Source organism: Hyperolius riggenbachi, chromosome 2 (assembly GCF_040937935.1).
Source record: "Hyperolius riggenbachi isolate aHypRig1 chromosome 2, aHypRig1.pri, whole genome shotgun sequence".
Taxonomy (NCBI): Eukaryota; Metazoa; Chordata; class Amphibia; order Anura; family Hyperoliidae; genus Hyperolius; species Hyperolius riggenbachi.
The window spans coordinates 221264603-221288009 of NC_090647.1; the positions used below are offsets into that span (position 1 = coordinate 221264603).

Genomic DNA, 23407 nt, shown 5'->3' on the forward strand with positions numbered 1-23407 from the left:
TTAACATATGGATCCATTCACATCCATCCATTCGAACGGATCCCTTCCATGCGATCTGCTAAATGGACCGCAAGTTTCCTGCTGCAGCAATATTTCCGGACCGCTGACCCCAGCGGAATGGAACCGGATCCTGAAACACTGAATTGGGGCAATGAGAAAACAGAATGTTTCTTCACACTAGTGAAGAAACGGACCGTTCTAAGGGGCAAAATCCACTTTGGGGGTGGGGGTCTGGGGGAGGTGGATGTGGGGAAATGGAATAGTGTACTACTAGCCATACTGGAGTGCACTACTAGCCATACTGGAGTGCAGGGTATGACCATATGAAGAGAGTCTTCTCTGGAATATGACTTGTATATAACTGTATAGCAGCAATGGCCAACATGTTATGTATCACTGTTTCAAATGTACCTCATGTTTTCACACTCGGATTTCTGCAGCCTCAGTTCACTTTCCAGATCTGATGATCTCCTAGTAAGTATTTTCATTTCATTTTCCATTGATGATAATGTGTCCTTCAATAGAGACAGTTTAGACTTCTGTTCCTTCCGTTCATTCTCTGTCTACATTGTGACATCAAGAAATAATATTATTAATACTATTATAAGGATCCCACCAAAGAAAGAAAGAGGACTAGTTCAGTCCCGGGATTAAAAAGAGGCAACTGATATACCAGAGGAAATATTTATTAAATCGTATTTACTATCTGAATGGCTGATTGCAGTTCTTCTATCCTTTGTTCTAAATGAGCCCTGTCACTGATAGCAGTCTCTTGAGAAATCTGTTGAAAATTTGTAAAAAAAAAAATAAAGAAATAAATCAGTTATTTATTCCAGTTTGTGTACGTGATTCCCTGTTAACAGGCAATTCTTTTCATACAGTATGCAAGTAATGCAGTATCAGAAAGCCTATGAGAATGATTGTATGTGTTGATCACTATACCACTCAAATAAGCAATGAAAATAAAGGTGTTATATAGTAACAGCAAATTTTCCCCTTACATTAGTGGAACTAAACTCAGAACTTCTTATGTGCTCTAAAAGATTAACCACAGCAGGGCCTCTCTTGAGAATCTCCTTATCTCACCCTTCTCTTGGAAAGGCCTTCTTTGGTCCCACTCCAAAGATTTGACCTTGGTACGCAATAACTCAATAACTTATTATTCCCTGAAAATTTGGAGATCATCCAGATAATTTGGATGATTAAGCTAAATCCTGCATCTTAACTAAAATTAAATTGAACCCAGGCTTTCAAGAAGGTCTCCAAGCAACAATCTTCTCGTGGTGGTTAAGGGAAGACAACCCTACAATTAAAACATATCTACATAGGGGAGCGATCCCAACCTGGCCACAATTATTAGAAGTAACAAGACCCGCCTTTCTGATTGGCTTAAAATTAGTCAACTCTATCATTTTTTACTATCTTTGGCCAAGCCTGGCACCTTTTTTCAACCCTCCCAATTAGAAAGCATATGTTTACATGATCCTATGCGGAAGGGAGTACTCTCATTTCTCTACTCTATTTTTAATTCTCCCCCACCTAATTATGCACAGGCGTACCAAAAACAATGGGAGCTTGACCTGCGTTCACAACAGGATAACAAAAAATGGACCCAGTGCTTTGAGACCTTATCAATAGGCAGTCTGCAAACTACAAATATGGAAATCTCCATACGGTTGCTTCACCGCACGTACCTAGTCCCACACAAACTACATGTTATCGACCCTGAAAAAAGCCCCCTTTGCTTTAGAGGCTGTAAAGTGCCTGGTACAATGTATCATATCTGGTTCTCCTGTCCAAGTGTCTCCCACCTCTTGGAAAGAATTTGTCACCTGATAAATAAATTAATTCCCACTCATATAACCCTTGACCCTAAAATCTTCCTACTACGCCTCAAACCAAATTCTACACCCCATGCTCAGCATAAATTAATGCAATTTATAATTTTAGCAGGAAAAATTCATATTGCTGCTAATTGGAATACGCCAAATCTCTCCTACCTTCAAGTGTTAGATAGAATACATTTCATAATGACGTGTGAATGTATTAATGCTATAATTATTGATCAACTACCACAATTTCAGAAGGTATGGGACCCTTGGATATCCAATTAACTCTCGAGGGGTGCACAAGCACAAATGGGCCTTAATCACCCCACATAATTGCCATCAAATTCTCATAGACCTTGTACTTTTTATATTCATGTTTATATGCATTATCGTAACAATTTTACGTGTATGTAAAAATATCACCAAAGATTCTTTATAACCTTCAAAGCCTGACTGTGATATACTGTATTCCCCTTCCCTTTTGTATATTTACTGTTCTTGTTTCACAAACATTTACTGCTTTTCTATTCTTTTGAACGTGATTATTGTTATACCTTATCTGGCTAACTTTATGATTTATCTAACCCATGTTGGGTGTCTACAGAACCACTGCATGTTATATTTGCAAAATTGGCACACTTGTGCCCAATAAAAGTTTTTGAAATAAAAAGATTAACCACAGCATGATGACCTTTATCGAGAAAAATATTTATGGAAATTTATGGAAATCCTAAAAAAAAATTGTAAGTTGGTTTCACTTTTGCAGAAGGCACTGAAAGAGCTAAGCCACGGTGTTTACTATATGGAGAGCTGCCTCAGCAGAGCTCTCTTGCAGTCTAGTCACAGTTTCTGGTAAGAACTAATTTGACAGGTTGATCTGCCTAAACAAACACAGAACACAAAGAGGTGATTTTCTTTAGCAATTATATGTGGTGTACAGACTTTTCATTGTGTGCTGTGCAAGAGTTCTGGTCCGGTTTAAAGCAGAACTTAAGTTAAGTTGCAATGTATTTTATAGAGTGTAACATTTTTTTATATCTTTCCACAATCAGCTGCTACATATATTAACTGGAAAAGTGGTTCAGTACATGGCAGTTCAGCAAGAAAGGAACCAATGAATGACTGTAATGCTGTTGCAGGAGACACCAGTCAAAGGGAGCAGATATTGCTTTTCCCTTCCATATGTTGTGGATAAACAGTTTATTGCTCTGTGATCAACTATTACACTGCAAAGAATGTGCCATGCTGTATGCAACATTTTCATACTGGATGGAGGGAACGGTGTCTATTCACAGTACATGTTTGTTGAGTTCTGCCTTTCATGATTTACCTTTAACCTTTCTCTTAAGCTGTCTCGTTCTGTGGTCATTCGGCGTAAATCTGAAACAGCACTATCACGCTCAGTCTCCACACGTCGTAGAATAGTTTGAGCAGTTAAGCTGGCTTTGGGTGTCTTTGGCGACTGCATGAGTTCTCTTCGAAGCTGAGTTATTTCTTGTTGTGCCTGAAATGTATTCAGCATAAACTAATCAAAATTGACAGGTAGCATACACAATGTATAGCATTAGTAAAAAGACACCCTACAAAATAAATTTAAAAAAATAGACCTATTTTGACATTCAAAGTGTAAACTCCAGAGTTGATAGAAAATGGGTACAAAGAAAAATAAGCAAATGTGCAGTGATTCCCAGAGCAACCAGTCAAATTCCTTGTTTGAAACCTGATTGGTCATGGTGAGCAACTGCATAACATTTTGCTCCAGTTTTCTTTGCACCTGTCTTCATGAATACCCCTATTTCTGTCTTCTATGGATTTTACCACAATACACTAAAATCTTTTACTTCATGAAAGCAAACCTGAAGTGATAATAAACTTATAAGGTAATTCATTCTAGGCAGAGCAGTAATAAAATATAGAACTTTCCTGGAGTCCCCTTCAGGAATGGTCCATGGTCGGTAACAGGGGACTAGAGGATGGCGTTGGAAGCCTCTACAGGATGCAGAGGCTTTCTTTCTCTTCTTAGCTAAGTACACATTTCTGAACCCAAGGTTCACCTCGGATACACTTAAATGCCAGTGCTTCCTTCTTTCTTCACGCTGCCACGATGCTGAACAAACAGGTAACCCAAGCAAAAGGAATTTCCTATTGGTTCATTGAACTGACCAATGAGAATCATTCCTGCTGAAAGATTTAAATCTAGTGAAAAATGTACAGTAAATATTATTTTGCCAGTATATAGAAGAGAGCGGGTTGGCACTATGGTGTAGCAAGATCGCTATAGTAGCCCTTCAGGTATCCCCTTTCCAGCAAAGCGTGGTCTGGTGAAAGATATATGCAGAGTGGCAGGAGAGATAAACAGGCAAGAGAAACCTGCACTGCTAGTAAGCTGTCTTTATTCTTAGCTTCATGCATAAAAGCATACATGCAGAGGCAAAGCTGGCTTGCATATTAGGTAGGTATAAGTAGAAGTGGGGTACCTGGTGGTGCGGTGGGTGCTGGGTCGTTAAGCCTGGCGGCCGTTTCGCGCACGTCTGCGCATCTACGGAGGCTGCAAGAAGAGGGGAGCGGGCTGTCGGCGTTTATAGCCTAATGTGCATGGCGGAAGTATGCCGCCTGTCCGCTCCGCCCCTACATTATCCCTCTCACTGGAACAGACGGCTGGAACGCATACGTGTCAGAGTGGCAGGAGAGATAAACAGGCAAGAGAAACCGGCACTGCTAGTAAGCTGTCTTTATTCTTAGCTTCATGCATAAAAGCATACATGCAGAGGCAAAGCTGGCTTGCATATTAGGTAGGTATAAGTAGAAGTGGACAGAGTGGCAGGAGAGATAAACAGGCAAGAGAAACCGGCACTGCTAAAATGCATGTATGCGTTCCAGCCGTCTGTTCCAGTGAGAGGGATAATGTAGGGGCGGAGCGGACAGGCGGCATACTTCCGCCATGCACATTAGGCTATAAACGCCGACAGCCCGCTCCCCTCTTCTTGCAGCCTCCGAAGATGCGCAGACGTGCGCGAAACGGCCGTCAGGCTTAACGACCCAGCACCCACCGCACCACCAGGTACCCCACTTCTACTTATACCTACCTAATATGCAAGCCAGAAATATTATTTTGCTGGGTTATCGTTAGTTCAGTATTGTGGCAGGGATAAGGGAGAGCCAGGATTTAAGAGGGATAAAACTCTTATCCTTATTGTTAGGTACAAGAGTGTTAGTTTAACATGGATTCCATTTTTTTTTTAAATATACATATAAAACTATGATTACCTGGCCGAACCTCCAGTGCCAATCTAGCAGATAGTTCTACTAGAACAGTAAATTATGTTTATGGTGTCATTTTTTTCCTTGAACTGTTTGTGGTAATCGGTAAGGAGTACTAACGTCACACTAAGTTCATTCCGAACCCCTAGTGGGGTGCAAACATCTGTAAAATCTTCTAAATGCCACCATAAGTCACCCTCCCAAAGTCTAAGGTGTTGGGCCTCGAGGCAGGGGTGAGTCTTTTCTCCTCGACATGGAAAGAGGTGTATTAAAAGAGGGGGGTCTGCTCCTCTTACTGGCCACCCCCACACCTAGGACCATGGAAGCTGGTATTGCTCGGGTAACAGAGCCCCAAGCTGGCTGGCGCATCTGCTCTGGTATCATAACACAGTACCTGGATAACTTCTTTCAACATTGTAATAAAAAAATACAGTGTTTTTTTAGATTACCCTCTCATAAAGTGTATTGGTTTTGTCTCGCTCTGAAGTTAGAACCTTGACATTGGCCTGGATTTCTGCCATGTGCCGTTCATACTTTGTAAGCATGTCTTGGAGGTCATCTTTTTCCCGAATACTCCTCTTCATTTCAGAATCATGCTGTAAAAACACAATCGATTATGCCACTTAGCAGGTAGTCCCAGTTCAGGCACAGTGGCAACAAAGCAGTTTGGGTGATTGGGGGACAATTTCATTGAGGCGGTGCATGGGCGTCAGTGTGGCTCTATGGGTAGGACTTGGAATAAGTAATACCCAGATTGCTCATGGTGACCCAGAACTACTACGAAAGTATAAGGGGCTAATAGAGACTGAAAAGCCCTCTTACTTAATGGTAAATATAATTTTGCTGTCTGAAAACAGGACTCTCCTAAAATTCTATTTGAAATATTCTCCATCAGTCCATATAATAAAGAATATCACATATACTGTATAGCAATAGTAAATACTGTAAGCAATTTCTGGCAGCAGATGTACATTTAAAAAGTGAAGTAGTTATGTCTGTTCGCCGCTTCTGTCTATCTGAGATTTTTCTTGGTCTGCCACTTTGAGCCTTAACTTGAACTGAGCCTGTGGTCTTCCATTTCCATAATATGTTCCTAACTGTTGAAACAGACAGCTGAAATATCTATGACAGTTTTCTGTATCCTTCCCCTAAACCATGATGGTGAACAATCTTTGTCTTCAGGTCATTTGAGAGTTGTTTTGAGACCCTCATGTTGCTACTCTTCAGAAAAAATTTAGAGGAGTGAAACTTACAACTGACCCCCTTAAATACTCTTTCTCATAATTTGATTCACCTGTGCATGTAGGTCAGGGGTCACTAAGCTTACCAAGCCAATTTCAGTTCCAATAATTAGTTCTAAAGGTTTTGGAATCAATAAAATGACAACAGTGCCAACATTTATGCACCTGCCTAATTTTATTTAAACAATTATTGCACACTTTCTGTAAATCCAATAAACTTAATTTCACTTCTCAGATATCACTGTGTGTCTCCTATATGATATATTTAACTGACATTTTATATCATAACAACCAACGATTTATACAGGAAAATCATGACGATTAACAAGGTTGCCCAAACTTTCGCATCCCACTGTATAGCAATAGTAAATACTGTAAGCAATTTCTGGCAGCAGATGTACATTTTAAAAGTGAAGAAGTTATGTCTGTAATTAAGGGCACTCTCTGGATAGACAGCTTAAAGTAGAAAAAACATAGCAAATACAAGCCACACCATACAAACTTCAACCTCCTTTTCCTCAACTGACTGCACTACTCCCTTAATCAGGGCCGGTTTAAGCAACAATGGGGCCCCAGGGCAAAATAAACCTGGGGGGCCCCCCCAACAGATACCCTGGAGCAAAAATTGGCATTAAGGGACCTTTTTTGCAGCTGGTATAGTCAGGGTTTGAAGCCCCAATCGGCCGGAGCTCCACATTCTGGCTACCCCAGCTTGCATGGGGGACAAGGGGTTAAAAAGTTTCAGGAGGGGGGACCCCACATAATTAAAAAAAAATTCCCACACTCTAAACATAAAAAAAAAATTGGGAAATTAGGAAAAAAATGCCAGGGATCTTCATACAGCCATATTGCGGCTGTATAGCAATCCCTGGCCAAAGCGCTGCGGCTGCATATGGACCCCCTGGAAACCCTGTCAGGAAATATATTGCGCTTTCTTTTGATACATGTAAAATTACACTACCGTTAGGTACTAAAGGTGACATTTACCGCATTTAAAAGTATACTTTTTCCTTCGAAACGTTAAAATCGATTTTCTGAAAAACTATAAGGTCTTTTTGAAAAATAGTTTTTTCCTCTTATTCCCAATGATCCTGCAAATTTAGGGTTTCTAGAATTTAAGGTGGATTTGCTATTAACCATTAAAGTCGGCGGGTTTTTAAATGTGTAATTTTTTTCCTTTGAAACTTTAAAATCGATTTTCTCAGGAACTATAAGGTCGATTTGAATTTTTTTTCCCTCTTTTAGCCACTGGGGGCCCCTACAAGCTCTGGGGCCCTGGGGCAGCTGCCCCCTTTGCCTTTATGGTAGTGCCGGCCCTGCCCTCCATTGTCGCCTATGGGAGGGTACTGAGTGACAGGCCAGCCACACACATTTCTCATGATCCCATTGGTTGGTGTGCTTTGTTGCAATTAACCATTGCCTCCCTTCACCCACAGTACAATCATTTGTAACAATGTATTTATGCAATATCCTACTAGATAATGGAAATGGGAGGGGGCACATGAATAAGGTCTTAATTGGCATGCTGACAGCTGATCATAGTCCCATGCCAGGTATATTTAAGCATGTTGTGGTTACTTCAGTGATATAACTGACCATAAGAAGACATTATAGAAAATGGTCAGCGATGTCACTACCGGAACCCAGGCACATGTACTCATGTAACTGGAAGTTGGTATTCCTGTGATTTGTCTGTGGGGCATTACAGCATGAATTAGTAACCTGTGTCTACTAAATGAGGATGATAAAAATATACTGTATATATTTTTTTAACTGAAATACTTTACATATATAGTTTGTTGTTTTTCTTTTAGTCCTTGTACCACTGATAAATAAGTAGGGGGTCTTAAAAATACCCCTTTAGTCATTCACCTAGAAGGGGGTAACTATTTGCTTGTCACATCAACAGAGCAGAAAGGATAGCACATAAACCTCTTCCTTCAATACCAGCAACAGCTCATGGCCACAGAAAACAGAAGAGTCTGATACTTTTCAGCATTGGGAACTGAGGCTTTGCAAATATTTTTTGGATTTTGTGGCATTTTTTGAAAGAACTCCTCTCCGTGCTATTTCAACTAGATGACCATGTGACAGGTTACACAGTGGATGACTATCTTTTTGGGACAAGCAGTGTGAATGGGATCCAGGTTGCCTCTGTTGGAGAGAGCCATGAGACAATTTACTCTCCTGTTACTGCAACCTTTCCAAATTAACACTGTCTATAAAATGTATGCCTAGCACCAAATCTGGGCACTGTTTACTCTAAAGGGTCAAATATTATCCCTGATATTGGAAAAGTCTACAGTGAGGAAGTCAAACAATTATGTATCTGTAATATGCAATATTCATTAAAATGGAATTTTGTCTAATTCATGTAATATTCCAAATTTGTGAATACCACTGATTTATTACAATTCATAGATAGCTACTATGTAAAAGAAAACTGTTATACATAGGGGTGTTTTATGTGTTGAGTTGTGCATATCTGGAATATTATTCCTGTGCCAGTGCCAGTTCCCAGATCATATACCCACTATCACTGCTCCTGGATGGAGATGGTGAGGATTTTGTGGTAGTGCAGAACTGGAAGTGAAAATTGATCGAATTCCCATTTAAACAATAAAGGGTCCATCCCTTCTTCAGAGTGGTACATTGCAGGAGGCTGAGTGAGACTTCCCAGTTTTAGCTGTAAACTGCTGAGAGGTCTTTACTGCTGCTGTCCAGCACCATCAATGGATAAAGAGGGGGACAGTGCATAATTTGTGAGCTTTCGTTTCAAAGGGTCTTTATTAGGCCATGGGCCAATTTCTTTTTACACAATTATGCAGTTGTATGTCCTGGTAGCACATTTCAAAATAAATGTTAACAGAAATAACCAATACATAATGAGTTACAACATTGGTCATAGTTCATTGGCAAGTTAGCATAATACGTGAGCTTTACGTAATTGTTTTCTTTTAATAAAACCCTGATGTACAATACACAAAATGTGATTCTTTTTCTGTACATTAAATGAGCACAGTAATGTGACCAGATACAGTTTGCTTCTTTTTGTTTCATAGGTTTCTTATTCCTGCTTACCCGGGAAGGACTACGCCGAGGACTAGCACTGCGACCTCGAATCATTTTCCTCAGACGATCCGCCTCCCTTTTGTAGTGATCTCTTTCCTCCTCCAAGCTTTTGACAAAAGAGTCTAGTTTAGAGGGAGATGTTGCTTTACTCTTCTCATTTGCTAAAACTCTCTTCTTCTCTGGTAAATTGAGAGGGAGCACATTTTAATAAATTTTAATAAAAACTTTCATAATACATATATAAAAAACAATATTTTATTTTATTAGTATTATCATTATTGATTCATAAACATATTCCAACATATTCCATGGCGCTGCACAAAATAAATTAACAAGGGGTACATAACAATAGACAGTGGTATACACAAAATATAGACATTGCTACATAATATACAATTGGCAGCAATAATAATTCTTACATTTGTATAGTTCTTTTCTAATGTTGGGCTCAAAGCACTTGAGAACTGCAGCCACTAAGGGTGGGCTCAGTAGACCACCCAGCAGTGTTATGAAGTCTTGCCTAAGTACTTAATGAACAAAAACTGGCTTACTGAATTCATACCCTGGTCTACTATTGTCAGAGGCAGTGCTCTTAACCAGTATACTATACAGCCAGCTATGGTAGACATCATACTTATTACAGTGATACAAGTAACATGGTGAACAAAATGTTTAGCAACTTCCAAGACATAAAGAGTAAGAGAACCCGGCCCTTGCAAGCTAACAATCTAAAGGAATAGGGAATAAATAAGAGGGTGGATACTATTCAATATGTGCACCTAGAGGCACTGTGTTTTGAGGTTATATTTAGTAAGGAGCACAACCTGGCCAGAGGCTAAAGGGGAATGGCCAAAGTTAGAACTTGCTTGTCTGAAAAAGCGAGTTTTGAGAGAGCGCATAAAGATTGCAATGGTTGAAAAGTGATGGATATGTTTTATACGAGAATTCCAGAAGAGGGGTGAGGATCATGAGGCATCTTGTATACGTGAATGGGAGGAGATAATTCTAGAGGAGGGCAGAAGGTTGTGTTTAGAATGAGATTGCAGTTGGGGTGGTACCTAGAAAGTACTGGGAAATGTGCAGGAGAGAAAAATGTGAACATCTTTGTAGGTTAGTGTTAAGAGTTTGAAGTGGATCTTCTGGTTAACTGGCAGCCATTGAAGAGCTTGGCAGAGAGAAGAAGCAAAGGAAGAGCGAGAAGACAAATAAATGAATGAATCAAGAAGCCTAGTTCAGTACAGATTGGAGAGGTGCAAGTCTGTTAGTTGGTAGGCCACAAAGCAGTATATTCCAATAATCCTGATGAGATATTATAAGATCATGCACTTTAGTAATGTCCTGGGTGTGATATGTTTTTGAGTTGGAAAGGACAGGAGCTGGTTAGAGTGTGAATGTGAATATGCATGGTATTGGAAACCAAATGAGTTAATTATACCGTGCATATAAATAGAAAAAAGGAGAGGACAAAGGACAGAGCCCTGAGTTACCTCTACAGAGGATGTGGAGAGGAGATATGGTCTCTATGGAAAAGCTTCATACATACACTCGACCACCACCACTTAAAACAAACAAGGAATGATGAGTCAGTCAAGAATCATTAAAAAAGGTCGCCCAACGACAGTAAAAGACATGTAGACCAATCCATTCTAGCAGATTGGTTGAGATGATAATCCCTATCAGTCATTTGTATCAACTGATAACAAACAATCGCTCCATTCAAACTACTTACATGTGGCTAATTAAGCACTTCTATGTCCTCATTTTTATGTTTCTGCTAATGATCAAATTGGTGGACCGTTTTTGTGCCTTCACTGAACTCAAAGATGCTTTGAGGTTGTTTGTTGATCGTTAACTGTCGGATCGCTCATTTTGTAACAACGGCAGTCGAGTGTGTATATGGAACTTAAAAGACTCTGAAAGACCTTTCGGATAGATAGGACGATATACAGGAGAGAACAAGAACCTTAATTCCTAAAGATGACAGCATGGGTCCATTTACATTACATCAGTTATTATTAGTTATAACTGTACGGACCACTGATGTGCAAGGTAAACTTCATGTTTCCCTATGACTCAGTTCACATTATATGCATTATAAATAAAAGCTTTTTCATAATGCACTGCTATGGAGAGTTCAAACCCACCAGTTTTTAAGTGTATACTGTAGTGTAAAAGAGGCCTATCTGTAAAAGTAAGGTGTAGGCAACAATATCAAACGCAAAAGACAAGAAGAATAAGCATTTGGATTTTGAATGGATTTAGCTGTAAGATCATTGACCACATTAGAAGAGCTGTTTCTGTTAAGTGGTTAGAGTGAAAGCCAGACCGACCAAGCAAGTAGTTAGAAGATAAATAATTGCTGAATATCCATTCAGCATGGATATGATGTTCTAATAAATTGGATGCAGAAGAGAGAAGTGACACAGGGTGGTAGCTGGATAATGCTGTGGGATCTAGAGATGTGTTTTAAGTAATTTTGTAACAGCAGCCTTTTTGAGTGAGCATGGGAAGATGCCTGTGGAAAGGGATAGATTAAATAGAAATGTTAGAGCAGGGAAGATGAGGACTGCAGTGTAATGAGATGGGGGGTGTAGGATCCAAAGAACATGCACGGTTATTACGGTAGATGGGATTTGGAGATTAGCGAGGAGAGAGCGTGTTCAAAGAGTGGAGAGAAGGCAGATAGAGAGCAGTCAAAAAAAAGGACACAAATAGGATGTGATGGATGCATAGAAAAACCAGTATGGATTTTGTCAATTTTATCAGTGAAGTATGCTGCAAATTCATAATTATTCATTCACAGATAAGTGAGGAGAAGAGGGACAGAGAAGAGAGTTAAATGTGCTAAACAAGCACTTTGGATTGTAGGAGTGTAACGATTTTGTAATTCTCTCCGTGGTCAGCGCACAGGATGCGCGCTGACACTGCGGAAATCCTCCACAAGCGTATAATCTGAGAGAACCCAGCAATGGTGCTATGCACCAGTAGAGGGGAATTCCTGCCGGCAGATGGAGCTGTGGAGTGCAGAGGAACAGATCCTCTGCACAGCCACAGATGCCAGATAGGAATTGTACGAGGGGAAGCCCTTAAAGAGAGAGAGCACATAGACAGGGTGTATGTGTGTCCACCAATCTAGTCGCCATCCAATGATGGAGAACACACAACAGCAGAAACAATGTAGGAACGCAATCGCGAGAGAGGCGATTGCCAGAAGTGACACAAGACTGAGCAGGACAGAGCACGAGAGAAGCAAAGGCACAGCAAACAACAATGAGAAGATAAGGAAAATAAGAAACGCTAGCTAAACGCGAACATCGCACTCATTCGCAACAGCGAACGCGTTCACGGCGCGGTCTCCGCACGTTAAGCGCAACAGAGACAAGCACGCCACCCTGACTAACGAATGTACACAAATGGACAAAGAACAGGAACGCTTGCTAAACGGCTGCCTTACCGCAGACAACCGCAAGCGTTTGCTCCAGACAGACAGACGAACGGAAAACAGGAATAGGTCAGATAAGATCCACCGCTCTTCCACCAGAGTGAGTGCGATCCAGCTTCTGGACCAAACGATTCACCATCGCCAACCGCTGGCGACAGTGCAATCGCAAAGACAACAGAAGACAGAACAGGCAATACAAATAATTCAACCTAACTGCACTAGAGGAGCTGCCTAGTGCAGTCCCGAGGAATTACTCTAAGATAGACTTTAACAAACAATAGCAAGACTGACACTCCAGGAGTCTTTTAGCAGTAACAAACCATGATGACCAGCAAAGGATTGTGGGATCACATGGTATTTATGCTGCAAGCCTTCAAGGGAGGCGACTAGGCAATTTGCATAATCAGTATATGCAAATTCCTCAGCAGCAGAGCAGGTCTGAAGCTTGCAAAGCAAAGACAGGTCTATTATCCAGAGAATCGTACTAGGTATGATAGAAGACAGAAAAAACACAGGGACACCGGGAGCCCGATATCATGTGATAACGTCTCAACAATGGGACTATAAGGTAAAGGATGATATACACACAAAGGTAGGTTGCTTTTGAAGGCAACCACCATCAGCATATGTGGAGAAGTACCGTCTCCATTTGGCCTTTTTGGTCGCTGCTCCTAAGATAAAAGTGGTGCCCTATACCAGGATAGGAACAACCTCCCAAAGCAGTAGGGTATAAAAGTTCAGGAAAAAACAAAAGTAGGAGGCGCCCTCTAATATAGCACAATAGCACTTGACTGTTTAAAAGATTTATAGCTTCACAGGGTAAGAGTAAATAATCCTACCTGTGCTGAAGATACTCAGACCGGTAAATTGTAAAAACAAAACAGAGGACACCAAGAGCCCAATAGTGCAATATTGTCTGGTAAGCTCATTATATAATGTAAAGTCAAAGGTTCTTATACTCACAAAGGTGGGTTACCATTAGGTAACCACTTGACAGGCAGGTGGGGAGTATTAGTACCTGACCCCACTCAGGTATAAAAGTCGCTCTCTGTAGATAGGAAAATGGGGAAAGAACCCCTCCACCAGGGGTGGACTTAATCGTGCTGTAATATGTACGAACAGAGGCGCCAAGCAGAGTAAAACAATGTTCTAAAAATGATAAAAAGAGGGAAGTCGAGGTGGACTTACCTCCCTCTGGTAGTGGACATATACTCAAATGCAGAGTAAAAAATATACAATTTATTCACAGCTCCATAAAATCGCAACGCGTTTCGCGGTCAACAATCCCGCTTCATCAGGCAGTACAGGCGCATATAAAACTGGTTCAGGTCCATAAAGCGACAGAGGCGCTCACACGCTTTATTTTACTCTGCATTTGAGTATATGTCCACTACCAGAGGGAGGTAAGTCCACCTCGACTTCCCTCTTTTTATCATTTTTAGAACATTGTTTTACTCTGCTTGGCGCCTCTGTTCGTACATATTACAGACCGGTAAATTGATCAACAACTTTTTATTGATATTTCGAGACCTGCATCCCACAGACTTAAGGAATGGTCAAACAGCTGTCTTCCTGTGCAGCCAGCTGAGCGGATAATTACAGGGAGTGAGTGGATATGAGGGAAGAAAAATAAGACTGTTTTGTAAAAGAAAGTGCATTTCTAAAGTAATTCAGAGCTTTTTTGTATGACATGAAGTCCTCATTAGTGTTGCTTTTTCTCCAACGATGCTCAGTTACTCAAGAGCACATTTTCAGTAGTTTAGTAGCTTTGGTCAGCCGGGGTTGGTGACTGACACGTTTGGTAAGAGGGGGGAAAAGTATCCATGAGTGCTGTGACAAAGCTGTGGTAATATGTAGCTGCAGTGTCTGGGTCAGGAAAAAATAATGTGAGAAGAGGTGTGAGGGCATCAGAAAAAGTGCATGTCTAGGTTGGGATAGTTACTATGGCCTCAACTCACGGAGCATTATCAAACGTTTATCAAACACTTTATCAAACGTTTGATAATTTACCTCATGGGTAAAATCTCATTTTAAATTCACTAATGTGTTATATATTTATCGAATGTTTTACCGATAAAACGTTCAACAAATATATAACACCTTAGTGAGATTTTACCCATGAGGTAAATTATCAAACGTTTGATAAAGTGTTTGATAAACGTTTGATAATGCTCCGTGAATTGAGGCCTATGTAGATCTGCATGTACTTGTGCCAGAGTAGTTGGAAAAGGGAAGGAGAGGGTGAAGTTGAATTAGTTATTGTCAGAAAGAGAAATTGTAGCATTAGTAAAATCCGTGATAGAACAGAGACTAGTGAATATGAGATCAAGAGTGTGGCCATCAGTGTGAGTTGGGCAGTAGACCACTAAGACAAGCCATAGAAGGAGGTGAGTGAAAGCATTTTGGTGGCAAAAGAATTGCTGATGTGAATAGGAATGTTTAAAGGGACTCCGAGCTCTAAAAAGAAACAAAATTGGTACTACCTGGGGCTTTCTGCAGCCCACCGTAGGTCGGGAGGTCCCCCGGCGTGGTCCTGGTTCCTCTCCCGGTCCCTCCGCCGCATGCCGCACCGCCGACACCCGGGCTGGGTGTCGGGCTCCCACTTCCTGAACAGGGACGCTCTTGATCATTCCGGCCGCTGCGCATCATCACGGCGGCCAGCGTGACAGTACTACTGTCACACCGGCCGCCGTGATGACGCGCAGCGGCCGGCGTAAAGGCGAAGAGCGTCCCCGTTCAGGAAGTGGGAGCCTGACACCCGGTGCGGGTGTCCCTGGTGCGGTATGCGGCGGAGGGACAGAGAGAGAAGCCAGGACCGAGAGAGGAGCCAGGACCACCAATTTTGTTTCTTTTTGGAGGTCAGAGTCCCTTTAAATCACAAATGATAATGGTAGGGATTTCAGTGGACAGCACTGACGAAGCCATGCAGAGAAGTATTCTGAGAAAACAGAAGCAGGGTCAAGAAGGCCATAGATGACTTTGAAGGTGAGAGGGGAGTATAGTCAAAGCATATGGACTTCAAAGGATGGGAAAGAGAGAAAGAATAGCAGTGAGTGGCTTAACTACTTAAAGACCGCGTCACGCCAATGGGCGTGACCGCGGTGGCAGCCCCAGGACCGCCTAACGCCAATTGGCGTCAAGTCCTGAGGCCAGCTACTGCAGGAGATGGCGTGCAGGCGAGACTGTTAGATGGTGAAACCGCCGTCTTTTCACTTAGCACAGCACTGCGATCCGCATCAGCGCTGTACTGGGGACAGCGGTGTGACACGGCTGTCCCCTTCATAGACTGGGGAGTGATCGGCTGTCATAGGCTGAAGCCTATGACAGCTGATCACGCTGATTGGCTGGCGGGGGAGGGGAGACATTGAAAAAAAACAGGAATATTTATTAGTAAAATAATAACAAAAATATTTATTAAAAACAAACATCTGGGAGACGATCAGACCCCACCAACAGAGAGCTCTGTTGGTGGGGAGATAAGGAAGGGAGTTGTGCGGCCCTGCAGCTTGGCCTTAAAGCTGCAGTGGCCTATTAAGCAAAAAATGGCCTGGTCTTTAGGGGGGTTTAGCACTGTGGTCCTCAAGTAGGAGCATCGATCATCCTTGTCTATTCCCACTTAAAACACAAAAACAGATTTATAATTACTAAGGTCATATAGGCCATTTTACGTCAGAACCAGGATGGAAGCTAAGTGTACTGTATGGTTTATTGATAATACAGCCTCCAGATAACCTTGTTCCCAGGTGTCGAAAGACAGATGCATGATGATAACTTAGTTATCAGCCACCCAATCCAAGCGCAGCTTCCAGATTTATCAGGTTCCATTGTGCCAATGCCAAGCCCATCTGCCCCCATACCTGATTTCTCCAGCTTCTCTACTTTCTTGCTCAGCCTGATGTTGTCCTCTTGCAGCTGATCCAGCAGAACGTTCATAGCTCTGTTCTCTTGTTGTCTTTCTTCAAAATCTGCTCCAACTTTCTCTAACTGTTTCTTTGCAATTTCTAAATCCTTATTTTGAAAGAAAACAACATATAGTATAATGGTAATGGCACAATGTATCCCCTTTTCTTATATCTCTCTGCTTTAAACACAATAGGGGAATGATAGCTATGTGAGTTGTGCACCCCCTTTTACACTGCGCCCCGAGGCTGGAGCCTCTCTCGCCTCTGCCTCGGCCTGGTAAGTATTGCTTAGTCTATGTACAACGATATTTTAAAATAGCCTCAGCACATTTGATGGTACCCCTAGAAAAGATAAAAATAATTGGATTAGAGCAATTTTTCAAACTTGTTGTTCTCTTTAATTAGTATACCACGTCACTGACTGTGCAAAATGCGTTCAGCATATTTAAATGAAGTAGTGACCTTCATGTTTAGTATCATCATGTTTCACGAAATAAATGATTCTGATTTTGACTTGAGCTGTTTGCTCCTTTTTTTTTTTTAAACATTGTCAATCGGCTGACATCCTCATAGCTTTTTTTTCGGCATGTCTGGGATGTGTGTACACAGTTGGAATCTGCCAACTCCCAGTACAACCATGGTGACCATCTTTGTTATGAGCCGGATGGTAGGGCACTGGCTCTCTGCATTTTGTGTTTGTGTGAGATTTTTAACCACTTAAGGACCAGGGGTGTTTTACAGGATATGTGCTGCGTGGGCTCTCCAGCCCGCAGCACAGATCAGGATTTAGCCAGGGCGATCAGACTTACCCCCTTTTTTCCCCACTAGGGGTATGTCCTGCTGGGGGGGGTCTGATCGCCGCCGGCTTGCTGCGCTTTGCGGGGGGGGCTCTTCAAAGCCCCCCTCCGCAGCGTTTTCAGCGCTCCCTGCCTTCCCGTCCCTCCCTCTCCCTCCATGGGCTGCGCAGGACGGATATCCGTCCTGCGTATTGAAGGATAGGCTTCAGCCTATCATATGCCGGCGATCCCCGGCCAATCAGAGGCCGGGGATCGCCGATCTACGTCACGGCGCTGCTGCGCAGCAGCGCCGTATGATGTAAACAGCGGGGATTTCTTCCCCGCGTGTTTACATTTTGCCGGCGAGCCGCGATCGGCGGCTCTCCGGCTGTTCACGGAGACACCCTCCGTGAACTGACATGGAAAGGCCGCTCGATCGAGCGGCCGTTTCCATGGGAAACCACTTAAGACCTGCCGACGCCTATGGACCTGGTCCTGTCATGAGTCATGACACATCAGGTACAGTAGGTTACTTACCTACTGATGTGCCCGTTTCTTGCCTGCCACTGTACCAGTTACCCTTCATTTCAGCTACCTACATCAGGAAACTCTTCACAATCTGACAAGCTTATTAAAAGGTGTGAGAAGCTTATTAAAATGGTGTGTCAAGTTGTACAAAGTCATGATCTCTCTCCTTTTTTTCTTACAGCATCTCTTAACATGGAACACCACAAAACAGAGCAGGTGGAAGCCCATTGGTAGGGGGTCTCTTGTGGACAAATTAAAAAGAGAGCCTTACTAACTTAACTGAGAAAAGCAGGGAGGTTTCCTACCTCTCTAAGGCTGGTTTCACACCAGGACGTTGCGTTTTAGGGGACGTTATGGTCGCATAACGTGCCCCTAACACAACGCCTGGTGCTCCCTGCTTTGGACGTCAGAGTGAGCCGCGTTGTGGAGCTCACTCTGGCGTCCGTGATGCGCACTCTTGGACGCATGCGGCATCACGTGGTCCCGCCGGCCAATCGCCGCACAGAGCGGCCGTTCCAAGAAGTAAACACTGCACGTCACTGAGTGCAGCGAATATTAATTAGCCATGTGCCTGGCCGCTCTCCGCTCCTCCCCAATGTTACTGAGCATGTGCAAGCAGTGTAACGCGGCTCTGCCGCTTACAAAGTACTGCATGCAGTACGTTGACTTATGGCGCAGCGTTACTGTGTAACGCAACGTGGGCACTGTGAACAGCCCATTGATTTTTCATTGCTGTGCGGTGGGCTGCGTTACAGGCTGCTCTAACGTGCGCCTGTAACGTCCCACTGTGAAACCAGCCTAAAAGAAGGAATCATCAAGCCCCTTCTTAAAAAACCTTCCATGGATCCAGATGCTATGAGCAGCTACAGACCTGTCTCCAACCTCCCCTTCTTAGGTAAAGTTATTGAAAAGACTGTCTATCTGCAACTTGAAACCAGGCTGTCAGTAAACAACATCCTGGACCCTCTACAATCTGGCTTTAAGAAACACCACAGCTGTGAAACAGCCCTCATCCAAGTCTGCAACGATCTGCTCATGGCAAGGGACAGAGGGGAATGTTCCATCCTAATCCTGTTGGATCTCTCAACGGCTTTTGATACAGTTGACCACGAAATCCTGCTTAACAGACTGCAGGAGTACTGTGGCATCAGTGGATCAGTCCTCCAGTGGTTCAGATCATTCCTGACTGACAGAACACAGAGAGTATCCCTAGGTCCTATAATGTCCAAACCTGCACCTCTACAATTCGGAGTGCCACAAGGATCAATCCTATCCCCTCTACTGTTTGCAATCTACATGTTGCCACTTGGTACACTTATCCAACGTCATGGCCTGACGTACCACTGCTACGCCGATGACACACAGCTATACCTGTCCTTCAAACCTGGTGGAACAGACCCTACTCCAAAAATAAACTCTTGCCTAGCTGAGCTACAGGCATGGATGAAGGATAACTGGCTGAAACTGAATGCTGACAAAACTGAGGTCCTGTTTGTCCAAAGCCAGCACTCGCCATCAAAACAGCTCTATCCTAAAGCAACACCAATCAGGATTGGGAATTCAGACATAAACAGCTCCAACCTTGTGCGCAGCCTTGGCGTACTAATCGATGGGGAATTGAGTTTCAGAAACCGAGTTTCATCTGTAGTTAAATCTTCCTACTTTTATCTGAAGAACATTGCAAAGATTAAACATCTGATTCCCCCAGAGGATCTTCCAACCCTAGTCCACGCCTTCATCACATCACGGCTGGACTACTGCAATGCCGTTTATGCTGGCCTCCCCAAAAAGGACCTGCGTCGCCTGCAATTAGTGCAGAATGCTGCTGCCAGATTGCTAACAAACCAGCCTCGCCACTGTCACATTACACCGATCCTTCGCTCACTGCACTGGCTACCAGTAGAATGGAGAATACTCTTCAAGATTGGACTGCTGACATTCAAATCCCTGCACAATCTGGGCCCTGGATACATGAAGGACTTGCTGAAGCTGCACCACACCTCTCACAACCTCAGATCAGCAAGTTCTATAAACTTGTAAACTTGGTCACTCCTAGAGTACACCTCAAAAAATCTGATGATAGAGCCTTCTGTCATGCTGCCCCTATTCTTTGGAACTCCCTGCCACACCCAGTAAAGACAGCACCATCCCTGGAGCTATTCAAATCCAGACTGAAAAGCCACCTGTTTAGCCTAGCATTTCCAGACTTATAAAATTCTTCCTCTGTACCACGATGGTCGGAGCCATGCTTATGCGCTTTGAGTCCTATGGGAGAAAAGCGCTTTACAAATGTTATTTGTTGTTGTTGTTGTTATTTGTCCACCCACTCAGGCCAGTTGGGAGCCAGCCTGGCAACCTTTGAGAGATTACTTACTGATTTCAGATTTCTGACTGTCAGCTCTAAGTTGTCAATCGTTTTTTGGTTTCTTCTAACTTCACTCTGAAAACAGAAAAATAACAGGTTTGCAGTTTTGCAAAGATCTCATAGGCTGCTTTTTTACTTGGTGCAATGTAATCTGCACACGTTAAAATTGCAACTGCACCGCACCATTGCAGACATTTTAACATATGTGGCAGACTGCATTGACAAGGCAATTGGCAGCTAACTGTATTCAAAAGGTCCCACCCTTCAATCATACTGCTAAACAGGAAGTATGTCATCTGAAAATCTGCATTTTGAGTTAAGCTCTTTAAAGGACAACTGAAGTGAGAGGGGTATGGAGGTTGCCATTTATTTCCTTTTAAGCAAAACCAGCTGCCTGGCTGTCCTGCTGATTCTCTGCCTCTAATACTTTTAGCCAAGCCAGCAGCAGATCAGGTGTTCCTGACATTATTGTCAGATCCGACAAGAATAGCTGCATGCTTGTTTCTGGTGTTATTCAGCCACTATTACAGCCATATAGATCAGCAGGGCTGCCAGGCAATTGATATTGTTGAAAAGGAAATAAATATGGTAGCCTCTATAGTCTCACTACAGTTGTCCTTTAAAGGGGACTCTTTTCTTTGTTACTAATGTTGTGTTTCTAAGCTGTACTGCACATACAATTCATTATATCATAAGCTTATTTTCACTTCAGGTTTGCTTTAAAGGGAACCTAAAGTCTAAGGAAAAAAGCCAGTTTTACTTACCTGGGGCTTCTACCAGCCCCCTGTAGTCCCCTTGTGCCTGCGCCGTTACACACCGATCCTCCAGTCCCCTGCCCAGGTCAGTTTTGATTTTGCCGACTGAGCCTCTTGCTGGCCACCGTGGCCCTGGCTCCACGCATCCTCGTTTGCACTCCTGTTGCCAGGAGCATCCTGTGCAGGCACAGCAGAGATTGCAGGGGCCCGGTAGGAGCTCCCAGAGGTGGGACAAGGTCCTCCAGCACCCAAGGCTGAGACACCAAAGTGCGCCCCTCCATCCCTTCCACCCCAGCTGTCACACACTCATTGCCATTACACCATTACACTAAGAGGTGCCACAGGGCCCACAACCTCCCCAACACCTTAATATCTACTTATATGGCTTGCAGTCACTGCTATGTATCCCCTTTTCTTTTTTCTTTCTGCTTCAAACACAATTAGAAATGACAGCTGAATGAATTGTGCGCCCCCTCCTACACTGCGCCCTGAGGCTGGAGCCTCTCCAGCCTATGCCTCGGCCCAGCCCTGGGAGCTCCAAGTAAGTAAAACTGGCTTTTTCCCTTAGACTTTAGGTTCCCTTTAAAGCAAACCTGAAGCGAAAATAAACTTATGAGATAATGAATTGTATGTGTAGTACAGCTTAGAAACAGAGCATTAGTAGCAAAGAAAAGAGTCTCATATTGTTTTCCAGTACAGGAAGAGTTAAAAAATACTTCAGTTGTGCAAAAAGAGCTTCTCTGAGCTCTTCGACCCACCTGTTTTCTGAAGCACTTAAAGAGAACCCGAGGTGGGGATTTACATAAACCAAAACAAGGCTACCTGATTCGGGGGCTAGGCAGATCAGGTTGCCGCCATCTCCGCTGCTCTGGTGGCCTGTACTCTCCCACTTTTGGTTTCGTGACCCCTGGGGTCACAACATGCAGGGAGCAGCATGCAGGGAGGCGGGGGAGCAGCAGGGGGCCTGGCTGTGAAGAGGCAGAGCTGCCCAATGGCAGCATTGGAAGACCTGCAGGAATGCCCCTAGTGGGCGTTTAAGCAGGGAATCCCTCTCCCCCCTTACCCTTCGGCATAGCGACAAACGCGTTTCGCTAATTTTGGGAGGCTATAGGGGGTGTGGGGGGGGGTTGGCAGTGAGTGGGCACAGAGGCATTTTTCTGTGTCCCCCTCCTCCCCCCCCCCCCCCCCCTGAATCACCTCGGGTATTATTTAAAGGCAACGTCCAAGGAACTAAAGAAAAAAAAATCCACTTACCTTGGGCTTCCTCCAGCTCCTGGCAGACGACCTGTGCCCTCGACGCAGCTTCGTTGGCTCCCAGTCCCTTCGGGTGCAGATGTCGACCTCGCCAGGTCGGCACCTTCCTGCATTCCCCTGTGCGGCTCAGAGTCGCACTGACGTCATCCGGGCTGTGCGCAATACAGTCCAGATGATGTCAGCGCGACTCTGAGAGCCGCTCGGGCAGGCGCAGTCGGCATGTTGTGCCAGAGGGGCCCCGCCAGAAGCGCTTCAAACTTCCCCCAAGTGCCCACGCGTGCAGCAGCAGCTTTGGACTCACCTCCGAACCGAGTTCATTGCTGTCTGTTCTTCTCTCTGCCTCCTGCTCCCTCTAGCCGCGTACATCATCACTTCGCTTCCTGTATGTCACGTGACATACAGGTTCTTGTATGTCACATGACATACAAGAAGCGGTGATGTACGCAGCTAGAGGGAGAAGGAGGCAGAGTGGCTAGAAGGAAATCGCTGGACTCGGGCAGGAAGATGAGTCCAGAGGAGGCAGAGTGGAGGTACAAAAGGGAGCAAAGAAGACGGCTTTCAAAGAACAGAAGTGAAACCGAGAGCCCAATATGGTGTAGCATGTCAAAGAAATTGAAAATATAGTGTAAATTAATGGTAATGTACTCACAAATATGGGTTACCACAAAGGCAACCACTGGACCGGCAGGTGGGGAGAATTATAACCTGACCCCTCTCAGGTAATAAAAAGTCGCTCTCTGTAGATAGAAGATAATGGGGATGCACCCCTCCACCCAGGGTGGACTAGATCAGCAGTAAAATAAGAGTAACAGAGGCGCCAACAAGGATAGAATAATTAAAATCCGCTTAAAAGGAGGGAAACAGGTGGACTCACCTCCCTCAGGTAAAAAATGACCAGCAAATAAGCCGTTATAAAGTAACAGTAATATTTATTGGGAACTCTCCAGGTATGCATAATCAGAGGCACAAAGGGGGCAAAGCA

General features: G+C 43.5%; 1 protein-coding gene across 3 annotated transcripts in view; it reads right to left on the minus strand.

Moving 5' to 3' along the window:
• Positions 1-23407, minus strand: part of TSGA10 (testis specific 10) — a 125733-nt gene that overhangs the window by 66968 nt on the left and 35358 nt on the right. Inside the window, exons 1-8 of one of the 3 annotated variants that reach the window (XM_068268191.1) lie at positions 23075-23306; positions 20426-20491; positions 16703-16853; positions 9413-9582; positions 5540-5686; positions 3160-3333; positions 704-781; positions 412-563 (exon numbers count right to left, since the gene is read on the minus strand). In XM_068268191.1, coding sequence (XP_068124292.1) covers positions 412-563; positions 704-781; positions 3160-3333; positions 5540-5686; positions 9413-9582; positions 16703-16778 — 797 coding nt within the window. In that variant the 5' untranslated portion in view covers positions 16779-16853; positions 20426-20491; positions 23075-23306. Of the gene's footprint in view, positions 1-411; positions 564-703; positions 782-3159; positions 3334-5539; positions 5687-9412; positions 9583-16702; positions 16854-20425; positions 20492-23074; positions 23307-23407 lie in introns of those variants that run through there. The other 2 variants (XM_068268189.1, XM_068268190.1) reach the window with 2 other exon arrangements.